Raw genomic sequence first — 22,377 nt, forward strand, 5'->3', positions numbered from 1 at the left:
TGTAAACAACAGTCTGTCTATAACTTGTATTTTCAAATCTACTTTGCAGATCTCCAGATGCACCCCATTTTAAAAAACATGGGAGTTGCTGAGAAAAGTGTTAATATTTTACAGAAATGTGTGCACAAAGACGGCAAGGTTAGTGTACAAGTTTGGTTATTATTGAAAGCACAGCAGAGCTTTTATTACTTATTTTTTGCACGAAAGTTCTATTGAGTTCTGAATTTTTTCTTTGCCCGTAACTTTTGACTGCAGCAGGTAAATGTTGGATTCCTGCTTGGAATGACAATCCCTTTAAACCCTGCAAACATGTTGCACTGTTTGTGAGAAATACCTTTTTTCTATATGAAAAGTTCCATAGAAGCTCTCGGAAGAAATACAACCAAAGCCTGTGGACAGATTGCCAGAAAAATCCCGACAAAGAAGAAGGATGTTGAGCTCTAATACCTTTTTTTTTTTGTCAGTTTTATGGTCTTTTTCTGCTATGTAAAACACATGGGATTGAATGCAATTCGTATGTTATTAACACACCTTGCAGACTTACATGTTAGATCCTATATTATACCTAAGTCATACATTTATATGCTAAAATAGGTCAGTTCATGTCTTTTCAGACATACATTTTCACATGATGTGCCTTTTATTTCAGGTTTTTGAGTGTATTGTTCTGCCATGTATAACGCTCTTGCGGAAAATGATTTATGCCGATCCTGTACTGCGCCTATCACTGGCACAAGATCCATGTTTCCTTCTTGCATTGTTTAGAGGTAAGGGTATTTTTTTTCTTTATGTCCCCAGTGAAAAATAAATTCTCGCTTGTTTTGTCATACTATTATTAGTAGTGGTTTCATGCTGTTTAAAAGTGAAAAACCACAAGCAAAGCTGTATTTCGCTTTCTAAATTAGAATTCTGATAAAATAGTTAACAATTCCATTGATTTTTTTTTTCCTGTCTACACCTACTAATTTTCTTTTAAAGCCCTTTCCAAAAATTCTAAAAAAAACAAATATATATATATATATATATATATATATATATATATATATATATATATATATATATATATATATATATATATATATATATATATATATATATATATATATATATATATATATATACTGCAAATTCTATAAAAACTATAGTCCCCGATTTATATTTTGTATGTTCTCAAATTTGCAACACATTGTTTGAAAACCTTTTTGTTTTAAAGAATCAGAAAACAATGTACATTTTGTTACATGGTGCATACAGTCAGAAGAATATTTCATGTATTTTTTTTTTTTTTTTTAAAAGGCTAATATTTTACTATACATCCAGCTATGTTAACTGATCGATAAGCTGCAGTTTAAAGTCTCTGCTACTGTAGCTTTTAGTCTGCCAAGAATAACCATATTAATCTACCTCAATGAAATAGTAACTTTTTGGTCTAGTTTTTGGGCTAGAGACTTTACCATCCATTTAAGATAAATTAGAGTGGCTGTAGCTTTAAACGTATTCTCTAGTCTTCTAGCCTTCCAAATATATATATATATATATATATATATATATATATATATATATATATATATACATATACGCACACACACAGTGTGTATATGTGTGTGTTTGACCTCCGAGGCACCTTTAGAAAGAAATAACTTGACTAAGCCTATATCCCAGTACAGTAGTGGAGACAGAATAATTTAAAAACCTTAAGGTTTGTGTTGCAGTATTTCTCGTAACTCCAAAAAAACCAAACACATTTGCTTTTTATCACGTTTTGAAATGACTCAAGGCAACTTGAGCCCAAAAGACATACATCTTAAGGAGCTTTTTACTTTCATCCAATACACTTTCTTCCTATAATACCTCTGTAATTTGTTAGTGTTTGCGGTGTTTTAATTCTCCCTTTAAAGGGGGGCTGTCAGCCATCCAAGTTGTATATTGTTAATTTCACTGTTATTGTTAAAACTAAATTCTAATAGCACTCTATATATGAAAAAAACAATAAAGAAAAATATGATATTAAAGTATTCTAGAAGGAAACATGCATTTAAATGAAAAATAAAAAATCCCTGGTAGCCATCAGAAAAAGAAGTTTAATATTAAATTCAAGTCATTGTGTTCTAGCTCCTAACAGGAGCAAATTGAAATGTTATCATGTAATTCTTTTCAGTAACCCTATTTTTGCAAGAAGATAGCTCACTTCTAATTGAAGCTGCAGCCTTGCTAAGTTTATTGCTGTTTGATGAGATATCACAACTGAGCGCCTGGTAAGTTTGTCTGTGTGTATCTTTAAAAACTTTGTCATATGTTTACTAGTCTCGCCTAACAAGATGCTAGCTTTCTATTTAATGAGTAATGATGTGTGATGTCTAATTTACTACATGTAAGTATTATACTTACCGTATTTGCTCGATTATAAGACCACCCCCCCAAAATCTGAATATTAATTTAGGAAAAAAAGAAAAAGCCTGAATATGACCCTATAGGGAAAAAGCTTTACCAGTAAATGTTAATTCATGTAAACGATGTGGACTATTGTTTGTTAATAAAAGCTATGATTGAGAAAAAGATTTTGTTTTTATTTCCTTTTTACAACCTGCCCCCCCCCAGTTATGCACATCTGCCCTCAGGCATGCCACTGTGCCCCATGATATGCCTTTTAACCCTCTAAATGCCACTGTGCCCCATGATACGCCTTTTGACCCCATATGTGCCACTCTGCCTCCAGAATTGCCTTATACCCCTATATGCCACTCTGGCATTTAGGGGGTTAAAAGGCATATTATGGGGCAGAGTGGCATATAGGGAGGTATAAGGCATTTCAGGAGGCAGAGTGGCGTATAGAGGGTTAAAAGGCATTTTGGTAGGCAGAGTGGCATTAAGGGGGTTAAAAGACATTTCACAGAGCACTCTGCCTCCAGAAATGCCTTATGCCCCCCATTTAACACTCCCTCCCCCTCCCTCCTCCAAACTTACCGGAGCTTCTGAGTCCCCGGTGCTTAGTCCGGGCAGCGTGTAGTTGTCTACGCGAATCGCGTAGAGCTCTACACGCTGCCTGGACTAGGAACCGGGGACTCAGAAGCACCGGTAAGTTGGGGGGAAGGATCCAGGTCCCCTGCATCTGAGTCTCCGGTGCTTAGTCTGGGCAGCGTGTAGAGCTGTACCCGATTTGCGCAGACAACTTCTGCTGCAGCGGAAGTTGTATACGCGAATCGGGTAGAACTCTACACGCTGCCCAGACTAAGCACCGGGGACTCGGATGCACCGGTAAGTTGGGGGGGGGGCATAACACAGGAGGATCCAGGTCCCCTGCACGATGCAGGGGATCTGGATCTTAGTCTCATAGTCAGACCTATTTGAGGGGTCCCCGATTATAAGATGAGGGGTATTTTTCAGAGCATTTGTTCTGGAAAAAACCTTGTCTTATAATCGAGCAAATACGGTATATTTGTATGTATATTTATATGCTATATTTGCATATCACAAGTCATTTTCATAACTGAGTCTAATTTAAATTTTTGCTCTTGTATATTGGCATTTTTCTGTATTGATAGTGTGCAGCAATAAAAAAAATGCATTTTCTTTGTACTGTTTGTCTCATAAATATTAATTGTGGCCTTTTCACTGTTGAGGACTTTCTGAAACTGAAAAATAGATGCGCAGCAATAGTAGCACTCTGTACTTCTTGACACCCCAAATACATCTTGTCTCTCCTTCCCCCTTTAGATTGTATTTTATCGTTTGTGTTTGATTTATAGGTCAGAAACCGTTTCAGGTCCAACGCCTCCTCCTTTTGGTCTACCTGTTACTGTAGTCCGACGGTATGTGGAGAAATAAACTTGTGTGTTTTCTAATAGAACAGGAAGCGCCTTGTATGCAATTGTGTGTCCGTTAAACATGTAGTAATTAATTAAATGAAACCACTAGTAATCTAATCTAATATGCTCTTTAGTAAACAATCTAGCATACTCTGATAGTTTTTTTTAGTTAAAGGGACTATGCCATCAACAATAAATCTTTAACTTTAAGCACTTATTAAATTCTGGTCAAATCCATTTTTAGATTATTTAAAACGTTAGATCTGTTGTTGTTCTCGTAGGCAACAAAATCCTGACCGGAAATTTAACCCCTTCCTGGCCAGAGATATTTTACATCCTAAAGACTATAAACTGTTTGCAGTTTTAATAAAATGTTCACCGCAAAAAATATATAAAACAAAGCAAGAATTGATGGCATATCTGGTGAATACCATTCAAAAAACACATCTAAGGTATAAATATTGGGGATTCCGTCACGCTATATATATTTGTTTTTAACCGCAATATCTCTTTTTCATGGTTATGTACCTACAGAAATCTCAGAGTTTTTTAAAGGACAGAGAGCTTTCATTTCATGGCATTTAATAAGTGTAATATGTCATTTAGTTTCAATAATATATTAAAAATGAGACAAATATTTAAAGTCAAGTACTGTATTTTCCGGCGTATAAAACGACTTTTTAACCCGTGAAAATCTTCTCAAAAGTCGGGGGTCGTCTTATACGCCGGGTACTGAAACTTACGGAGCCGGAGAATCATGATTCCCCATGAAGCCACGTATCTCGAGGGGAGGGGCGAGCGGAGAAGCCGCCTCCCCTGGGCCGGTCTTCAGGGCCGCGCCGAGGTAGGTATAAGATCGTGATCTCCCCAACTAGCCCTGATCAGCGGGCGCCCGATGAGCAGGGTTGGTTGGGGAGATCACGACCTCCCTCTAACTAGCCCAACATTAGGGAGCTCGAGGTCTGGCACTTCAGACCTCGGCTTCCGTGCTCCCTAATCACTACGCGCCGGCTATTAAGGCCGAGCGCGGGGATGACGTCATGTCCCGGCGCTCTGCATCAATTGCCGGTGCATAGTGATGAGGGAGCAGTAAAGCAGAGGTCTGAAATGACAGACCTCACGCTCCCACAACTGGATGGAGGATAGAAGATGAGAAAGGTAAGAGATGGGGAGAAAGGGGTGTAAGTGCAGTGTATGTGTATATATGTGTGTGTGAGATGGTCAGTGTATGTGTATGGTCAGGTGTGTGTGTAAGAGCAGTGTAGGTATTTGTGTGTTTGTAAGCTGGTGTATGTATGTATATATGTGTGTATATATGTGTGTATATATATGTGTGTGTATATATATAATGTGTGTGTGTGTGTGTGTGTGTAAAGGCAGGAGTGTGTGGTGAGGGCAGTGTATAAATGTGTATCTATGGACAGGCGTATGTTAGTATGTGTAGCTATATATGTATGTATATATGTATGTGTATATGTATGTGTATATATATATATATATATATATATATATAATGTATAGTGTGTGTGTGTGTAAGGGCAGTGTATGCATGTAAATGTCTGTGTGTGGGCAGTGTATGTGTATGGACAGGTGTGTGTAAGGGCAGTGTATGTATATATGTGTGTGTTTGTAAGCTGGTGTGTACGTGTATATGTGTGTAAAGGAAGGGTTGTGTGAGGGCAGTGTAGTCATATGTTAGGGAGAGCTGACCCACCCAATCCAAGCAGGCTTTGTATACAACAACCAGCCAATCACCGGTAAGGTACATCGATTGCCGTGATTGGCTGGTTGTTGTATACTGGGTAGAGGGGTAGTCTTATACGGCGAGTATAGCCAAAACTCTATATTTTAACTGGAAAAGTTGGGGGTCGTCTTATACGCCGGAAAATACGGTACATTTTCTTTTTCAATTTGCCTTGGGATTAACTCCACAGGTTAGAATTTATTTTAAGCAACATCCCTTGTGCCGAGTAACACCATTCTCATACTTCAGCCAGCATGTGTGAGGGGCGTCATCAGAGATCCCACCAGGGGCTGGATTGATCTTCTTGGGCTGTTGATTTTAAATGTTTTTACCGGTGTCCGCGCTGACACTCTGGAAAACATTTTGCTGAGTGACTCAAACTGTGCGGTTTCAGATAACGTAAGGCTCTTAACCACCCCGCACCTGATTAGGTATTATAAATATATATTTTTTGTATTTAGTGGTCTATTAATAATAAAGGTTGATAATTTATTAATATTTTTATTTTTAAGATTTCACCTTCCAGTGAGCGTCAGCACTCACCATGCAGTAAGCCCTTACACCATGGCTTCTCCTTTATCTCTGGAATGGTTAACCATAACGTCTGTAGCAGATATGCTTCGTATGGCATGGAATCTATCCTGGTACCAAGGCGTTGATAACCTTTTGTCAAAAATGGCAAGCGACCAACAAGAAAAGGAAAGGTACTTCTGAATATGCTGCAATCTTTAAATTTTACAAAAAATGCTAGTCATTACCAGCTGTGACATCTTAAAGTATATTACAAGAATGTATTTTTCTTTGTCACCAGGCAGCATGCCTTAGATAAGGCTTTTCCTTATAAAAAGAGAACTTCCCCGGTTCTGCATAGATAAGCACACGCCATCAGATTTGTTGCTTTCTTTCAGGTGCACAATAAGGAAGTCCTTTGGTTCCTCTGCTAGGGGACATTTGGATCATTTATAGATGCTTGTACTGAGAGAATGAGTCAGGCCACATCATTTTTCTTTCTCTTTCATAGGAGTCTTCCTATCGTACCTTGGAAACCTATTTTAGGCGTGTTGCCGTAAAGGACTGCTTCAGCCGTATTTTAAAATAAATTGCATGCCGTAAAAGCACATTGGAATCCATAAAGAAATGTCTCCGATATGCATTTTATTGGTGAATGCAGATGGTGTTTATTACATTTCCTCCACATGCATATAGCAGTCCCATTAGACAACTACATGTATGCTAACTGAACATTGATGTTTGACTAACTCAAGTGCAATCGCCTGAAGCTACACTCCTGGATTCCAATGGAGGTGTTTCAGAACATGTATAGATAATGTACAAGAGTATGCCTGTCCAATAAAACTATTTTTGAAAAGGTCAATGGTGACATTAAACAATAGTATTTTTTATTATTAATTTTTAAAAATGTGTCAACAAGTCTTCTAGGTTTGTTCCCTGATTTCACAATTAGTTGATTAAACACTTGGATTAATCATTATGATTTCTGGAATACTCTTTTCATCCCTTACAACTTTGTATGGCAGTTTCTAACACGCCCTCCACTAGCCACTGGTCCAAACATGTGCTTGTTTGTATATAATGTGTGCTTTTGGTTATTCTATATTAAATATGCAACCTTTCTTTTCACAATGTGATGTGGCGTAATTTGTTCCAAACGCTTGTCATCTCCACAGATCAACCGTTTTTGTTCTGTTAGTGTCACTAACTGTATGATGTGTTAGTAGCTCAAAGATATTTTTTTTTCTTTTAAATTTTGTTTTGTTTTCTGCACAAGTTTTCTAGATACATTAAAGTTGTCCCCAGAAGAAGTTCTGACATTGAAGATGACACACTCGGCCAGTGGACTGCAAGATTGCCTGAATGCCATCATTCGCGCTGTGTCTCACAGGGAAGTTCGTTCTGCTGTTGCTAGGATGAATTTTTATCTCCTAAATGACAGACTGGTTTTAAACTGCCTCACTGGCTCCAACATGTCTTCCTTGAAGTGTCTGCCTTGGCATACTGCACTAAGCAGGTGAGACTTTGTGCAATGTTTCTGATGTCTTTCTGGTAGGCATAAAAAACGCACGGACGGTTAATTTACTCAAACAGGAGAACCACCAAGGGGGTGACCATATGATCTGGACAAAAGTACAATTATTTACTGGCTGGATCCCTAATTATTTGCTGTGCCGTCCATTCATACTTTTATTTTCAAGGAACTGAGTTGTTCAGTAACCACTTTGTATGCAGTAAGCGACTCTGATATCCTAAAACTGTGTAGGCTACTAAGGCAGCCCAGTTTAATTGAATGTGTTAACTGCAGCAGCTATAGACTGCTGGGGCTTTGGCATTGCAGGCAAACGGAAGGTTAACGTTCTTTTTTTTCCCATGCCTTTCAGGTTTTTACTGGTTTATCCAGCATGTGCCGAAGATGAAAAGCTCCTGGCAGATGTGATAAGTTTCTTAAACAAGATTCTGCGAGAACAGAGAGGAAGCTCAGATTCACAGGACCTCCAATGGATGCTGGAGATGCTGCTTAAACAAGTGAGAACTGTACCTCAGGGTATTCCGGTAGCCACTCCTGACAGATGATGCTGCATTAACATCCATGGCCCGATAAAGATAATTTAGCTGTAAAGAGTATATATTTATTTTGTTCACCTGCCAGTCTTATTCATGTGGGAGCACTGAAGCTGCCTCATACAATGCTCTAGGTCCCAATAAAAAAGCAAGCACCGCAGCAGGAGTGACATTGTATGGTAATCAGAAAGCCATATTATTAGATTGCTGGCACGCCAAACCGTTAATCCTGTCTATGCTTAGTGGGCCATTGCTCTTCTGCATTTGTCCCGTTGATTGCCACAGAGGTATGCCAAACACTGCAGAGAAAGGCAAAGCTTTGTGTCGCCTAGCATCTCTTTTGTAATCAGAAGATTGAATGTGTGCAAAAAATAAAATAAAAACGCATATATAAGAACAAAGATGATTTGATCTGCAGGCATATATATGAACTTTTTAAAGGTTTCTCAATATGAAAGTATTCAGGATCTTCAGGAAAGAATAACATAACTGATCTGCTAAGGGTTATTTGCTTAAAATACCAGAGAGTACGCCTTTAACCATTCCTCCTTTTTGGTTAAAAGCTTGATTTATATAGGTCTCAAAGGATCATTGCCACTCCATTGCACACTATCCCTGCACCAAGGCTCCAGAGGCAGATGGCCATGGCCAAAGCATCACTCCCTGGCTTGAACAAATTTATCTGTCTGTCTGTCTTATAAATCCTAGCGTGATCTATACGGATCATCTGTAAAATTCAAGAATTAACAGATGGTTTATGTCTTTTGGAAGAAAAATAAGTGCATAGCATAGAACGTTAATTAGAATTATGCTTTGCATTCATTGTAGCGCATTATTTTGACTCTACTTTTTTGACTATTATAAATGACTGAAAAGTGAATGGTAGTTGGACAAAGTTCTTAAGAGGTCTCTGGTCAACTTTAAATTTGAGAATTGCTAGTCTGTGAAACCCGCATCATGTAATGAGAAAATAATTACATCGTTTGTCTACTACTTATCACAGTGTAATTCCACTGTTGTTGGTAACATAACAGAATAACAGAAAAGCAAAAAGATTGAGGAAATGTCAATAGTAAAATAAATCTTTAATGGCAGGATTTGACAACGCAAAGGACGTTGTCTTTTTATGTTAGCCAAATCTGTTACTCTAGCACTGATCAATTTTTGAAGACATTAATAGATCCAAAGCAGTCTGGAAAAATGAGATAACAAATAAAGAAACCTTCACAAAATAGTTGTAAGGAACACAAATAAATGAAGCTGTGATGTAGTGTCGACGTCAAGGAAAGTGTTTGCTATCGGCATCTGAAAAAGCACGAAACGCTCAATGCTAATTAATAATCATAATAAAAAAGCGGTCACAGCATAGGTAATTTTGCCAACCAGTTAGAATTAACAAATGTTTGCATACTGCAGAGAGGGGTCCTCATTCATACGCTTTTACTCATCTATGCAGTTGTTTTAAACACTTCTTGAAAATTGTGTGCTATTTTCTGCACACTACGTCTTATTTATTTTGAAACTGAGTTTACATTTCAATAACCACACTTAGGATCCATGGGATCTCTTTAATGAGTGTAATAAGTGTTACTGGAAGCCAAGTTCATCTTTGAGCAGATGTATTGGTCTTATGATTTCTTGCAGCTAATTACAATTGTCACCTGACCTTTTATTCACCGTTACCTGTCATTAATTGTATGTATTTGTATAAGGAACGCTCCCGTCAGTCCAAAGACCTTCATCATTTTGAAGTGTGGCTATAAGTGGAAAATTATAGAGCATCATTTCTATTTTGAATATTCCATTTTAGAGCCCGAGTCCACTGCTTGATCTAATCGTCCAGAAAGAGTGCCTAGCCAAAAAGGATTTGGATGACACACAAGCAGCTGTGAGGCAGCATCTGCAGAAAGAGCTGATGGTGTTTTTTAACACGCTAATGCTTTGTTTAACTTCAGTCACTGATCGGTAAGTGCCAACTTGCATTTTAAATCCAAATTTTGAGTATGCTAGATTAATCACATAGGAATTTAGGGATTTTTTTCCCTTTTATGTTGATCTCTGACTCATTAAGATTTAAGTTATTTTTGTGCTTATTTTGAACATGCATTATTCAAAGCCCTTTTTAATTTGCAATGTAAGTGAATTGAATGTGATTTGCTTGTTTTATAAAAAGATCCAGTACTGTGCAAAAACCAAAATGCTGTAAAGTAAGAATTCTTTCGAAAATTAACGTGCTAAGTTCTTGCACTTGTCTGTATGGATGCAGGCAAGAAAATCGTGCTAGAAAGGAGAAGGAACTTGACACGGATTGGCTGTAGCGCATATTACATTCTTGACAAGCCTCAAAAACGTGTCCTACTAAGGACAGGGGGACACCTATTTGTGAGGCTATCTCACATCCACTTATTATTATTATTATTATTATTAATATTATTATTATTAATGTCTTTTTATTTTGTAGCACCAACAACTTACACAGCACTTCTTACAATAGACACATTCAAAGGGTCTGACAAAACTAGAACTAATAGACTAAGACAAACCAATACTTACACTGCATCTTAAAGCTCATTACCAAGAAAAAGATATACAAGAAAAAGACTGTAACCTGAATTACATGACCTTATACTGTTAACCTTAAGGTGTAAATGCTATATTTTGGAATGGATCAAATAAATAAATAAATAGCACGTATAGCTAGTTGTGTTTCTCATAGAATCTACGAAGCAGACCATCTATCTGATGTGCTTCAGTATTTCTTCTGAAATGGCGCAAGCAAGTCATATATAACTGACTCACCTATATGTCTAGTAAGTTGATGGTTTTGTTGTCAACAAAGACTTGATGTATGTTTATTCAGTTTACATATATTTTTTTTATACATCAAGTACTGCCTTACTGTGCATCAGATCAACTGATGGTCATCTACGCTTCTTTTTGCATTTCCTGTTATATTTCTCTCCAAACCACAGTCACTTACTCCAGAAGCCGAGATGGTCTTCTGAAACAAATCCAATTGCTTAAAAAAAAAAATGCGGACAAACAAAACTTTTTGCCATGCCTTATTTTTTTAAATAGGTCCTGTGTCCGTGAGAGGCTCTTTATTAGGAATCCATTCTAATTATTGTTTATTATAGTGCATAATAATGAGTCCTTATAACATTAATTAAACGTCCTGTTTAAAGACCGTTCTGTATTGGAGTACTGGCCCAACTGCGAATCTAATAGTAGACCATCCTCAATTCTGATGCAGACTTCGTATTTTCATTTTACTGTTAATGGGATTTTCCATAGTTGATGTGTTTTCTAATGATAATTAACCTCTAATGAATGTGGTATCAAAATGAACTTCTACAGAATGTAAGAGGTTCATTTCCCTTGGCTTATGAATTTACTTTAGGCGCAAATAAATTCCTAGAAAATATTATCTAATTTCCCTGTGACAAATGGGGTCCAGCATTACCTCAGACTTCTGGAATATAGAGATAAATTATGGGGCACGGAACATCTGTCAGCAGTATGCCACAGCATTCAAGTTAATATATTTATATTTACGCTGTCTCTATTTCCCAGCTGGAAAAATGTTATGGTTTAACATGATTATTAAATATATATAGTTAAACCACACATTAGATGCTTAGTTTGTGTCCTAAATACCTAATACACATTAAAAAAAGCAACAGTCTGACAAAATCGAATTTGTCCTGAAAGCCATCACTTATGTTGTTTGTATTGTTCTATTTTTATGGTATGCAGATTAACTTCAATAACTTCCAAGTTCTAACACATCTGTAACAGCCAGGGCATTTCATGGGAAATAAGCAACATTATGATAGGCTCCTTCTGTCTATTTTTTTTTTCCTTTTACTTCCTCCCCATGTATATAGAGGCTATTGGGTTGGGGGAGTTCTGCAAATGCACTGTCAGAGGCTATTTAAACCATCCCAGGTGCGCGCATTGTTCTTTATTTAGAGGTTTTAGTCTTAATTTTAATATGTTTGTGTGCATACACACCTGCTCAAAATTGTAATAACTGCGCAGTACTGTTTTTTTATTCCTTTTTTGGGGGGGATTTGGGCAAAATGAGAAGATTGTAAATCTTTTGCAAATCTGGTTTCGTGTTGCTGCTCGGAATGGGTGATCTGGCAGCTATGTAAATGTGTTTTTACTTGGTTTTGTCTTCTTCTAGGGGCATTTTTATGTTGATTGGATCGTTTTATGTTGATTGGAAATCCAATTTCCCAGCAATAGTCAAAATGATGGAGTGCACTTTGAACAGCTGTTATTTTGATCTCAATGTTTTAGGGGTTTTTTTTGTAGTTACATTAAATATGTTTGCATTAAAAGGTTTTGATCAACACACCTGTAGCAATTAGTGTATACTATATTTATACCTGCAGAACTGACCTGGTATCTGTCAATAAGACATCTAAAAAGTAGAGCTTCTTGGCCTTTTGGCTAAGATCAAGAGAGGGAAAGCTTTTGGTGTCTTAGGGCTGGGAACAGCGTCAGAGAGCCGAGGTTGTTATAGTGTCCCCTGGCATGGATCCGCTGGGGCACTCAGCGCCTTTTTTTTCCCCTCACTGTTCATGGCTTGGTAAGAACACTATATTCACCCGGATCCCTTATTGATGCACTTTTTATACCCACCATTAATTTGCCCCTGCCTACGGAGGGGGTATTTTTTTAATCTACCAGCTTTGGGCTGGGGCCTGTGGATATCTTCACTGGCACTTGATTTGCACTAGTATTTTTCAGGGTTTTTTTTGGTGAAGAGCACATGTGACTATAGGTTTCGGTAGTGAGTAAAGCACCATTGGGTCACCTACAGTCACAGTGGTACTACGTCCTGAAGACTCTGTCAAGTGTTGGTGGAGGTAGTGGATCATGCCTTTTGGCCCCCACTCCCTCTTGAAAACTTTCGGTTGTTGGGGATTGAAGACTTCAGTGGGCCTCCCCTTAAAAGATCTGGCCCATCCAAGGTTTCTGTCAGGGTGGGGAAAATGGGGCTGCATATCACCTCGGAGAGTGCAGCCCCAGAAGACGAAGACTGGGACTCGGCTCCACTGGAACGCTACAAAGTTTTGGAACACCCATGGTTTCACTTGAACGGCTTGTAGAAGGCAAAGAGCACAAACCTCGGGCTCTCAAAATAAATAAAAAAACCTATAAAGTAGAGCTGCACGTAGCAGTTTATATACAAACAGTAGCTCAGTCTAGGATGAAAGATAAAGACCTTTTACACGTGTGACTGCACTGCAAATTTGTGTGCATAGTTCACGTAAATGCTAGAACAAAGGAAGAAAAAAGTTACTTTGCTGAAGGTCACAAGAAAAATTCTATTAAAACTTCAAATCGCAGCATGCAAAGTTTTGCTGCGAGAAGGATTGTTGTGCCAACTGTATAATATATGCAGTATAACAGACACTATGATTTGGCACCCAGAACAGATTGTTTGCTGCCAAGAGACCTGGCAAGCTACCGAACAAATGCAGAGCTCTAAATACAACGCTAAGCAGATGTATTGTACCTCGGACTTTCAGTTCATGTTAGTCTGCATTATGTCAAGTGCTGGATGTTAGTCTTCCAGCAGAATGGTTACAGGTAATAGTTCTTTCATCCAAGAATTGGCTACGTTGTAGAGAACATTTAAAAAACCCAAGCTATTGAAATTGGTATCTTTTTTTTTGTTCTTGTTTCTTAAAGCGGTGTAAAATGTGTAAATTACTGTGACCTACCTGTAAATAAATATTATTCATGTACGGTTATCAGAGGCCTGGCAGAAATCAAAGAAAAATTTCAAATAAAATATTAATGTTCAAACCAAAGGCTTCCCAGCTGGGCATTCTGAGCCATGGTCTACTTGTGTTTGGGGGGATAGATTGTTTCCGACATCATTATACTAGCAAGCCAGAAACCTGAAAGCGTACGAGTACGGCCTGGCATTCTGGTTACCGAATAAATAGTAAAGCCAACTATTGTGTGTGTGTGTGTGTGTGTTAGTTCTATCTTCAAGCTGTACTAGAGGAGGACTGACTATTGCCACAGATCCTTAGGATTTCAAGAGAGGGAACACTTTATTTTTTTGGGTAGGTTTTTTTTTTCATGCAATCTCAAACTCAAAGGACAATTTCAGATTATTTGCCATGTTTTTGGCACATTTTTACCCTTTACATGAATGCATATTGGTGTCTATTTTGCACGGACTCAAATGCAATGTGCCTCACGCAAATCAATGCATATGGTTTTGATATTTGATATTTACAGTAATAGCTCTACAGATTACCTGCATGGTTGTAAAAGATTTACAAGAATTACAAACTCATGCTGTTAGGTTTAAAGATGGAGCTTGGAGACAAGTAGGCCAAATGGTTAGTCTGCTAAAACAATACAAGAGGCGAGTTTAATCATTCTACAGGCAGTAGGATTTCAATGCAATTTTTCATTGAGCGGATCATATGTCATGGAATAACATATCTATGGTGGTTGTTGGAACGAGTAAATATAAATCTGAATCAGTTACTGATGTTTAGCATGCATCATTCTCCTAACTGTGGTAGATTATGTGAGTAATACGTTCATTTATTTAGTAGAACAAACATCGTTTACATGCTTGCTCTTTCTCCCCTTCGTTTGTTTAACATGTAGGAAATGTTTGGCTCTTGCGGGATCATTGAGAACACAGCTCACCTTACATTTGCTTCAGAGTTTAAAAGTGTCCGACGTTCCCAATTTTTATGGCTTGCCTTCTTTGTCTCGAACCTTGAGAGGAATGGCCCATGTAACGTCGCTGTCTGGATGGAGTTTGTATTGTCCTTCAACAGAGCCATTTACAGTCTGTACCAAGTTGTTGACCAGTCTCCTGGAGGTATGATTATTCATGTGAATGTTCAATATGATGCAGCTTTACACAGATTATCATTATCATTCTAGCGGCTAATACAGTAACCTTATTAAAACATGCATATAAGACAAGACCAAGGACCAAATAAGCTTTAATTTTTTTTTACAGCCAGAGGAAATGCCAGTCTAGGTTCAAATGGTTCTTTTATACTGTATTCTGCAAGGGTACATCTTATTTGCAAGTTTCATTGTTGAACAATCTCTAGCTCTTGTATTCACAAAACGCTACAGTTAATTGAAACGTTGAAACGAAAGTGTTTTATGAAGAACCAATCCCCCCCGAGCATCAAAATAAATAAAAATAAAAAGTTTAAGGGACACTTCAATCCACATGACGGGTATGTGCTCTTTTTATGTTGTCCACCTTGCAAGTGCATGGAGGGATTCTGCAAAATCCCACCTAGGCATTTGTGTACCCCCCCCTCTGCTTCCAAACTGACTGGCACTAGAGTTCAAGGGGGTCTAATAAGCACATACTGTTTCAAGTAGATGCTTTTCCTTAAGGTAAGTGACTTTAATTATTTTTTCCTACAAGTTAAAGTACTTACAAAGTACCGTAATATGCATTCTTCATTGGATGTCTGTATGCTCATTAGAAAAGAATAGGCCCTGGACTGAAAATAATTCCATTACTAAATGTACCATGCAACGAAATGTCATATGTTTCAAGTAGTATTATCAATACCAATATTGATTTTGCCATATATGTGTAAAGTCGTGTGTAGTTCTTTTCTTAATTTCTTTGTAATGTAAATGTCTATTATTTACTAGCTTATTTATATTTGATGTGAAAACTATATCTGGGAACCTAATGAACAGTAAAAATAAATTAGAATGAAACACTAAACACATAGCAAATCCTCCTCAAAGGAATGCAACAGACACTGGTAATCATTAACAACCATTAAGGTAATGACTCTTACACTTTAATGGAAATACTCCAATGTTTTTAATATAACTGGTCTCTTAACTTAATGTACTTACGGTAGTAAGGAAAAGTATTCAAAATGATAAAAAGTATGGAACTTTTTTACATGAGTATTCATTGACCTTTTCACGGGCTACTGCTTTGAAATAGATTATGTAGAAAAATCCATACTGGAATGAAATGAAAGATACTGTGCTGGGTTTTTATTTTCCCTTTCTGTTTTTTCCCCCCTCCTATGAATGGTCGTAAAAGTCAAGTTAGCATGAAATTGTTTTCTTCTCTTATCAGATCATCTCATCTTTTTACGTAGAATGGGGAGGAAATGCTCTTTCCTACATGGGGAAAGGTGTCACTAAGAGCACGGTATTGTGCTTGCTTCACTTGTCCCACGAGATGACAGTTCAGGCCAAGAACACGGTGAGACATGCAAAATCTGGGCCATGCCAAAACACATATTCTAAATCTATTTCTCTTGTTTTTTTTGTTTTTACCAAAATACACGAAACCTACATTTTTACAAAATAGTATGTTTTTAACAAGGCCACAACTTTTGTTAGTTGAAAGATTTTCCTCTCTCAAAATATAATTTTCTACCTTTCTCATTATGTACAGATGGCTGTTTGAAACTGTATCTCCTTTGAGGCATTGAAGCAAAATTCCAATTAATTCCTCCTTATGGTGTACTTTGCTTTTTTTTTATGTTTAACGCTTTCTTTTGTGTGTATATATAACGTGTATATAATTGTAAATATAAAATGATCTGTATGTTATATGTCCCTTAGAGGTCACCTTAAGTTTTTCGGGCTGAAATGCATGCTTAAGCAAGGAGGGGGGGGCAGTAAAGACTGGTTCTGTTGGCAGTGTTTTTAAATTCCTGCAAGCTCCCATTACCCTAGAGCTTAGCATCTTTACATTTCAATCTTGGATTTATGAACCGCTAAATATTTAATGTAAGTCATGGGAGACAAAGATGTTTAGCACTGGGACGCGTACAATCTTTCTAGTTGTTTAAATTCCAGAAAGTAATATTTTGTAGAAGTTTACCGGGTAGGAAGGTTTAATATAGTTCACAATGCTCATATTGCAGAAAACTGCAGTTGATAATCTTGCATGCTAGGTCCACCTCCAAATGAAACAATATTATTGACGGCCTCAAATTTGAACATTAATGCGTGTCTACTGTGAGTAGCTGTGGAGGTGCATAGGGATTTCAGGACAAAGACATCGTCTAGACATGGGCATTCATGCTCGGCATTTGTAGAGCGATACCATCCACACCTTGCCAAGGCCGTGGGTAATGTCGTGTTCTTCACCTAGTTTTATTTGATTTTGCTAATAATCCTATATTTTAAGCAATGTTCCCTTGCTCTCCTCACAAAAATCCTCAATGAGGATTAACACTGATTCGTTATTACGGCTTATTTAAGGATTGCAATATAAATATATAAAGGCATATTGTTATTTACCTTTAGGATAAATAGATGTGTTAAAATGTGAATAACGTATTTTATTTTTGTATTGTGGTTGCACATGTTTGGGGTGAAAACCTTTTTGTTGAGTTTCTGCGAGTAATGACACTTATTTCCTTCCAGGATTGGGTGCATCTCTGGTCTTTGCCTTATGACCACGGTAATGAAGAACATGTTATACCACGTTTGGGTTTGGAATGGTTGATTCCTTTGTGGGTGGATAGAGACCCAGAGGTCAGTCACTGAGATTGCAAATTTGACCTTGGTTTTGCCACTTGGCTTGTACATTTTCAACCAAAGCATTCCGGTTGTTACTCTCTGAGAACATTAAGTCTGCGTTTCATTTTCCTTTGTTATTGCAGCTGAATCACAAGGAAAATTATTTTCTTTTAAAACGTTTGAAATCAAATGGACAGCATGAGTCTTCCTAATGTTTTTAAGTGTGGATTTATTTTTATGCATACCTTAGGCTATAATAGAAATGCTGAAATAATAGAAGTAATGGATTTTTCAGACAATGGAATCCTAGTATAAATAACAGAATTTGCTATATTGTTTATAGGTTCACTAGGTTACAACGTTTTAAGTAATTCAATTGTAACAAATAAGTAATGCTGGGAATAGCCCTTGTACTGCTCCAATAATCAACATGTTAAGAATGTATTAATACTTTACAATTGAGTTTACATATTCAAAATCCTCAAGATTAACGATTTTGTAATATATTGGATTATCCCAGATTGTTTTTCTAGAAGACTAGTTTTCCTCTCTGGAGTTTAAGGAATCATTTCATTTTTTTTAATTATTATAATAAATAAATAATGTGTCCTGACTCGGTGGTGCTTCCTTTGCTTTGTTATAGTCAAGGGAGCTGAATGGCAGAACAAGGAGACGGCACATCTTTAATTTACTTAGTAATTAAACGTCATTGACTTTTTTTTCTGACCCTTCACGCTAGGAGAAATAGCAGTGAACATCTGCTTAAAGATATCTCAATTTTTAATGCTCAGCTAATTAGAAGATGCAACACCATCAAATGCTTTAAGGACATTTTTGTTTAGTAAATGCATTAGTAATTCATTTATTTGGAAAAGAAATGCAAAATCAGTGAAGTTCATCATTTCCTTTCCTGATCTAAAGTAAAACATCTTAAAAGGCATGGCTTGAAATTGTTGGCGCAGCCTCTCTCTCTCACCTCGAGAGACTGTGTCCCCTTCACCACATGGAAACACGGCATTTCATGTATAGATCAACTGTATAACGCCTACAAACACTAAGTTTGCAGATGTAGATTAAATAAAGCAGTGCAGGTATATAACAACTGAATAACACACCAGCCTTGCAAGCATAAATACACTAGAAAAAACACATGCAAACCCAGCATTGACGCTATTGATCAAATAAATAATGCATGAAAACCCTAAATTGGAGGCATAGATCACAAGTCGCACACCTCAAAGGCCAGCCCAACAACCAGATTGCACACATGGGATTTGCCCAGCACCCAGATCGTACCCACAGCAGTTTCTTTATTCATTCAAAACCAATTATCACAAAAGCAGTAACAATAAGGGTATACTATTAAAACACACACACATTTTACAAATGCCTGCCCATAAACAGGCATACACACATACATACTCACGCCCTTGCATAGTCACACTTAATTGCTCTAACATACACTCTCCCTTTTCTCATAATTTTCCCCCTATGTCATTCTCTCTCCTCTTTTTCATGATCTCTTTCCTCTCCTTTCTTATTATCTCTTATTATCTTCCCCTTCTTTCTATGGCTCCCCTTGCCCATGTAAAAGGGGACAACACTTGCGTGCATGTGCACACGCTCGTAGCATAGAGGGGATGTTGCTCTTTACTTTTCCTCTTACCTGCTCAACTCAGGGCAGACTGCATGTGTCATTTTCACAGAATCCAGCTTAACAGATTCTGGTGTGGGGAAAGAAGAATAGGTTAGTGCTCTGCATAACATTTTTCATAGAACACAAAGGGTATAGGAAAGGTAGGACGACTTTTGTATTACAGTTTAAATCGGTGGCCTACAGGGTTTTTATTAGCAAGGTAATAAAAGAAAGACTTGTGCATGTATTTTACACCCTAGATTTTAATAGGCTCTAGTTTATCCCTTAAATGTTAGTTACATTATGTTATAGATTGGACTGTAAATTAAAAATGTACCAATTTTATTAGAATAAGTGTAATGATTAAACATTTTGGTAATTTATCATAGGTAAGATTTACCAGCTTGGGCATTGGTTCAGCTTTGACGAGCCTGAAAGAAGGTGCTCTTGTATTGTCAGAGAGCTGTCAGAATATCTCAGGAGGCTTATGGGGAACAGTACTGAGCATCTTTCTTGACCAATGTGAATGCAGCATGGTGCGCAGAGAGGTAAGCTGTGTATAAATGTGTGTATATATATACTATACCTTATTTGTGTAGCTTATTTCAAGATATCACGCTGGACTTGCAAGCTGCATGGTAAAGCTTTAGGTGCCCCACTTGCTCACTGATGTCCTTGAACTGCAACACTTCCCAGGCTGTTCCTAAAAAGGAGCCAGTCTGACAACCTGTTGTGACCATACTGAACTTAACCATGAGTGTATACGTACACTAGGGTAATTTCAATCCATTTGCACAAATATTTTCAAATGTTCCTATTTGTAGTTATTGAACATATATATTTCACTCAGGATGAATATGCACAAACACTTAAAACATAGTATTGAAGGCTTGAAGAAACCTATTTATAGCCTTAGGATGGGGGCAAGCAAACCACTGCAAAATGGATTCATTTATATTTCTCTGCTTTTCATCCTGTCATGTTAAAGGTAGTACAGCAGGATCCCCATGTAGATATTTATCTTTTATACAGTTTATTATTGTATTCATACATACCCATTACCAATAAAATTATGTATGATATAGATATCTGCAATATTATGTTTCCTATTCCATAACATCTATTTTATGGGTAAACAGCCTTTTGTGAGGCACAGTGGGAATCTAATTAATCTTCTTTTCAAGACAATAAATCCAGTTGCTGCTTCTCTTTACTCTACTGTGCTATGACATGCTTGACTGCACTTGATAGCAGTTTCAGCAAGATGGCAGCGTTGAGATCTTTTTAGTTTTGTTTTTTTTATTTCTGTTTCCTTTTAGGCTGCTTTCATTCTCCAGAACATGCTTGTCATCCCAATGCCAGCAAATCCAGAAGATTCCAATGAGTATACTTTACAGGTTAGTAACATTGAGTTTTGCAGGGTACTAATATGCGTTTATATATAATATATACACACACCATTACTTTCAACCTCGTCAAACACCAAGGATCTGTGTATAATCCGTGTTAGGTGCAAGGAATCAGATGACCAATTGCACACACCGGGACAGGCTCTGCCACACTGACACCCAAACACACACACCAGGACAGGCTCGGCCACACCGACACCCAAGATTAACCTATGCCCTTCATTGAAGACCTTAAAATAAAAGTACTGAAGGGGAACTTAAAAAAAACACACAAGCCAGAAAAACATTTGAAATAAAGATGATTAAGCATTTCAGCACAAAAAATGATTGAACTTGGGATTCCTGTCCCATTATCAGAACATTATGACGTTTTGGTGATTTATATTCTATTTTATGCATTCTCCTCATTAAACAGACCTCACTTTGTTTGTCTAATAATAGGTGTGAATTTTTTTTATTTTTACAATGCCATTATTACCCTCACTCCGTTTGCCCCTCCAAATTCTTCTCACAATGGCTAAACTAATTTACGACCACCTTAAACTGCTTTGACCTGTATCATGTTATAATATATAGGGGGGAAAAAGTATTGCTCAATCTCCATGGCCATACACACACGCTAACAGACTCTTTCTTATGCACAATCTCTCGCTCACACGCATACACTCACTCTCTGTGTGCTTATACTTACCTTTAGACTTTGTTGCGTGCACCAGATGCAATCTGTCTCACTGTTAATGCTTGGCCACTTAACATGCGCTACTCGGCCGCTTCACTCCTACCTAAGGACGGCCCAAATTTGACCAGTCCAAAGGGCAAGTGCCCCCTCCCCAGGCCTGCCTCTAATCATGTGGCTAGAAGTCTTAGCATACACAGACTACCCAGATCTCTCAATGGTTGATATTTCACGCCTGATTAATTTGAGTAAACTTCCAATGCAGGTGGTAGCTGGTGTGTTTATCAGGGTGCTGTCTTCCTAAAGCTTGTTCTTCTTTTTTTTTTTTTTTGAATGCATTTTTTTTGCATTAGCTATACAGACTCTGTGTCCGTCTTTTAGCAAAGCACAAAAAGTGCTTATGGTGATATTTCATCTCATAACTATGCAAAGTTAAAGCCTTCTACTTTCACTTGATTTAGATTCCCCTGTGACGGATATTGCTTAGTTGGCATTTATATGGCATGCATCTTAAGAAAACTCTAATGCCATTTGATGTAATTCTTAATTATTTTGCTAACTTTGTATTTGGCAAACACAATGGAATAGAAATTTAAAATGTTCCAAACAATGTAACTGTCAGTTTGAGTATATGCAACTGCAATATAAGATAAATGAATGCAAAATTTGCATTGAGCTGTAATTTACATCCAATTTCTTGGTTTGCATATATATATGAAGTACCTAACTCAGTAGAATATAGCTATTATGTTTGTAGGTCCCACTTTAATATATGGATACTTAACAATGTACACATTGCCCTTCCAGTCTAAACTACATGCTGGGAAAAGTAACTGTGTAGCAGATTTTGTTGAGTGAGTCTTAAAACATTTGGGGTTAATTGGTAACAATGCTTCAATTTGCTGGTTAAAGACATAACTATGCATTTTCAAGTTCAAAACCCTGATAGATTTCATTGCACGAAGAGCAAGGTTAGCCATGTTGAATGTTCAATGTGGGGATGATTCATG

At 37.3% G+C, this 22,377-nt stretch overlaps 1 protein-coding gene across 1 annotated transcript in view; it reads left to right on the forward strand.

Annotated features, from left to right (window-relative positions):
* RTTN (rotatin) overlaps positions 1-22,377 on the forward strand; it is a 67,583-nt gene that overhangs the window by 25,106 nt on the left and 20,100 nt on the right. The window contains exons 21-33 of the mRNA XM_053468202.1: positions 50-138; positions 650-767; positions 2,159-2,255; positions 3,747-3,809; positions 6,063-6,254; positions 7,340-7,579; positions 7,947-8,091; positions 9,938-10,092; positions 14,776-14,995; positions 16,247-16,375; positions 17,551-17,661; positions 19,672-19,830; positions 20,602-20,679. Of these exons, the coding sequence (XP_053324177.1) occupies positions 50-138; positions 650-767; positions 2,159-2,255; positions 3,747-3,809; positions 6,063-6,254; positions 7,340-7,579; positions 7,947-8,091; positions 9,938-10,092; positions 14,776-14,995; positions 16,247-16,375; positions 17,551-17,661; positions 19,672-19,830; positions 20,602-20,679 (1,796 nt within the window). The remainder of the gene's footprint in view (positions 1-49; positions 139-649; positions 768-2,158; positions 2,256-3,746; positions 3,810-6,062; positions 6,255-7,339; positions 7,580-7,946; positions 8,092-9,937; positions 10,093-14,775; positions 14,996-16,246; positions 16,376-17,550; positions 17,662-19,671; positions 19,831-20,601; positions 20,680-22,377) is intronic.

The sequence above is a fragment of the Spea bombifrons genome, chromosome 5 (genome assembly GCF_027358695.1).
Source record: "Spea bombifrons isolate aSpeBom1 chromosome 5, aSpeBom1.2.pri, whole genome shotgun sequence".
Lineage (NCBI taxonomy): Eukaryota > Metazoa > Chordata > Amphibia > Anura > Pelobatidae > Spea > Spea bombifrons.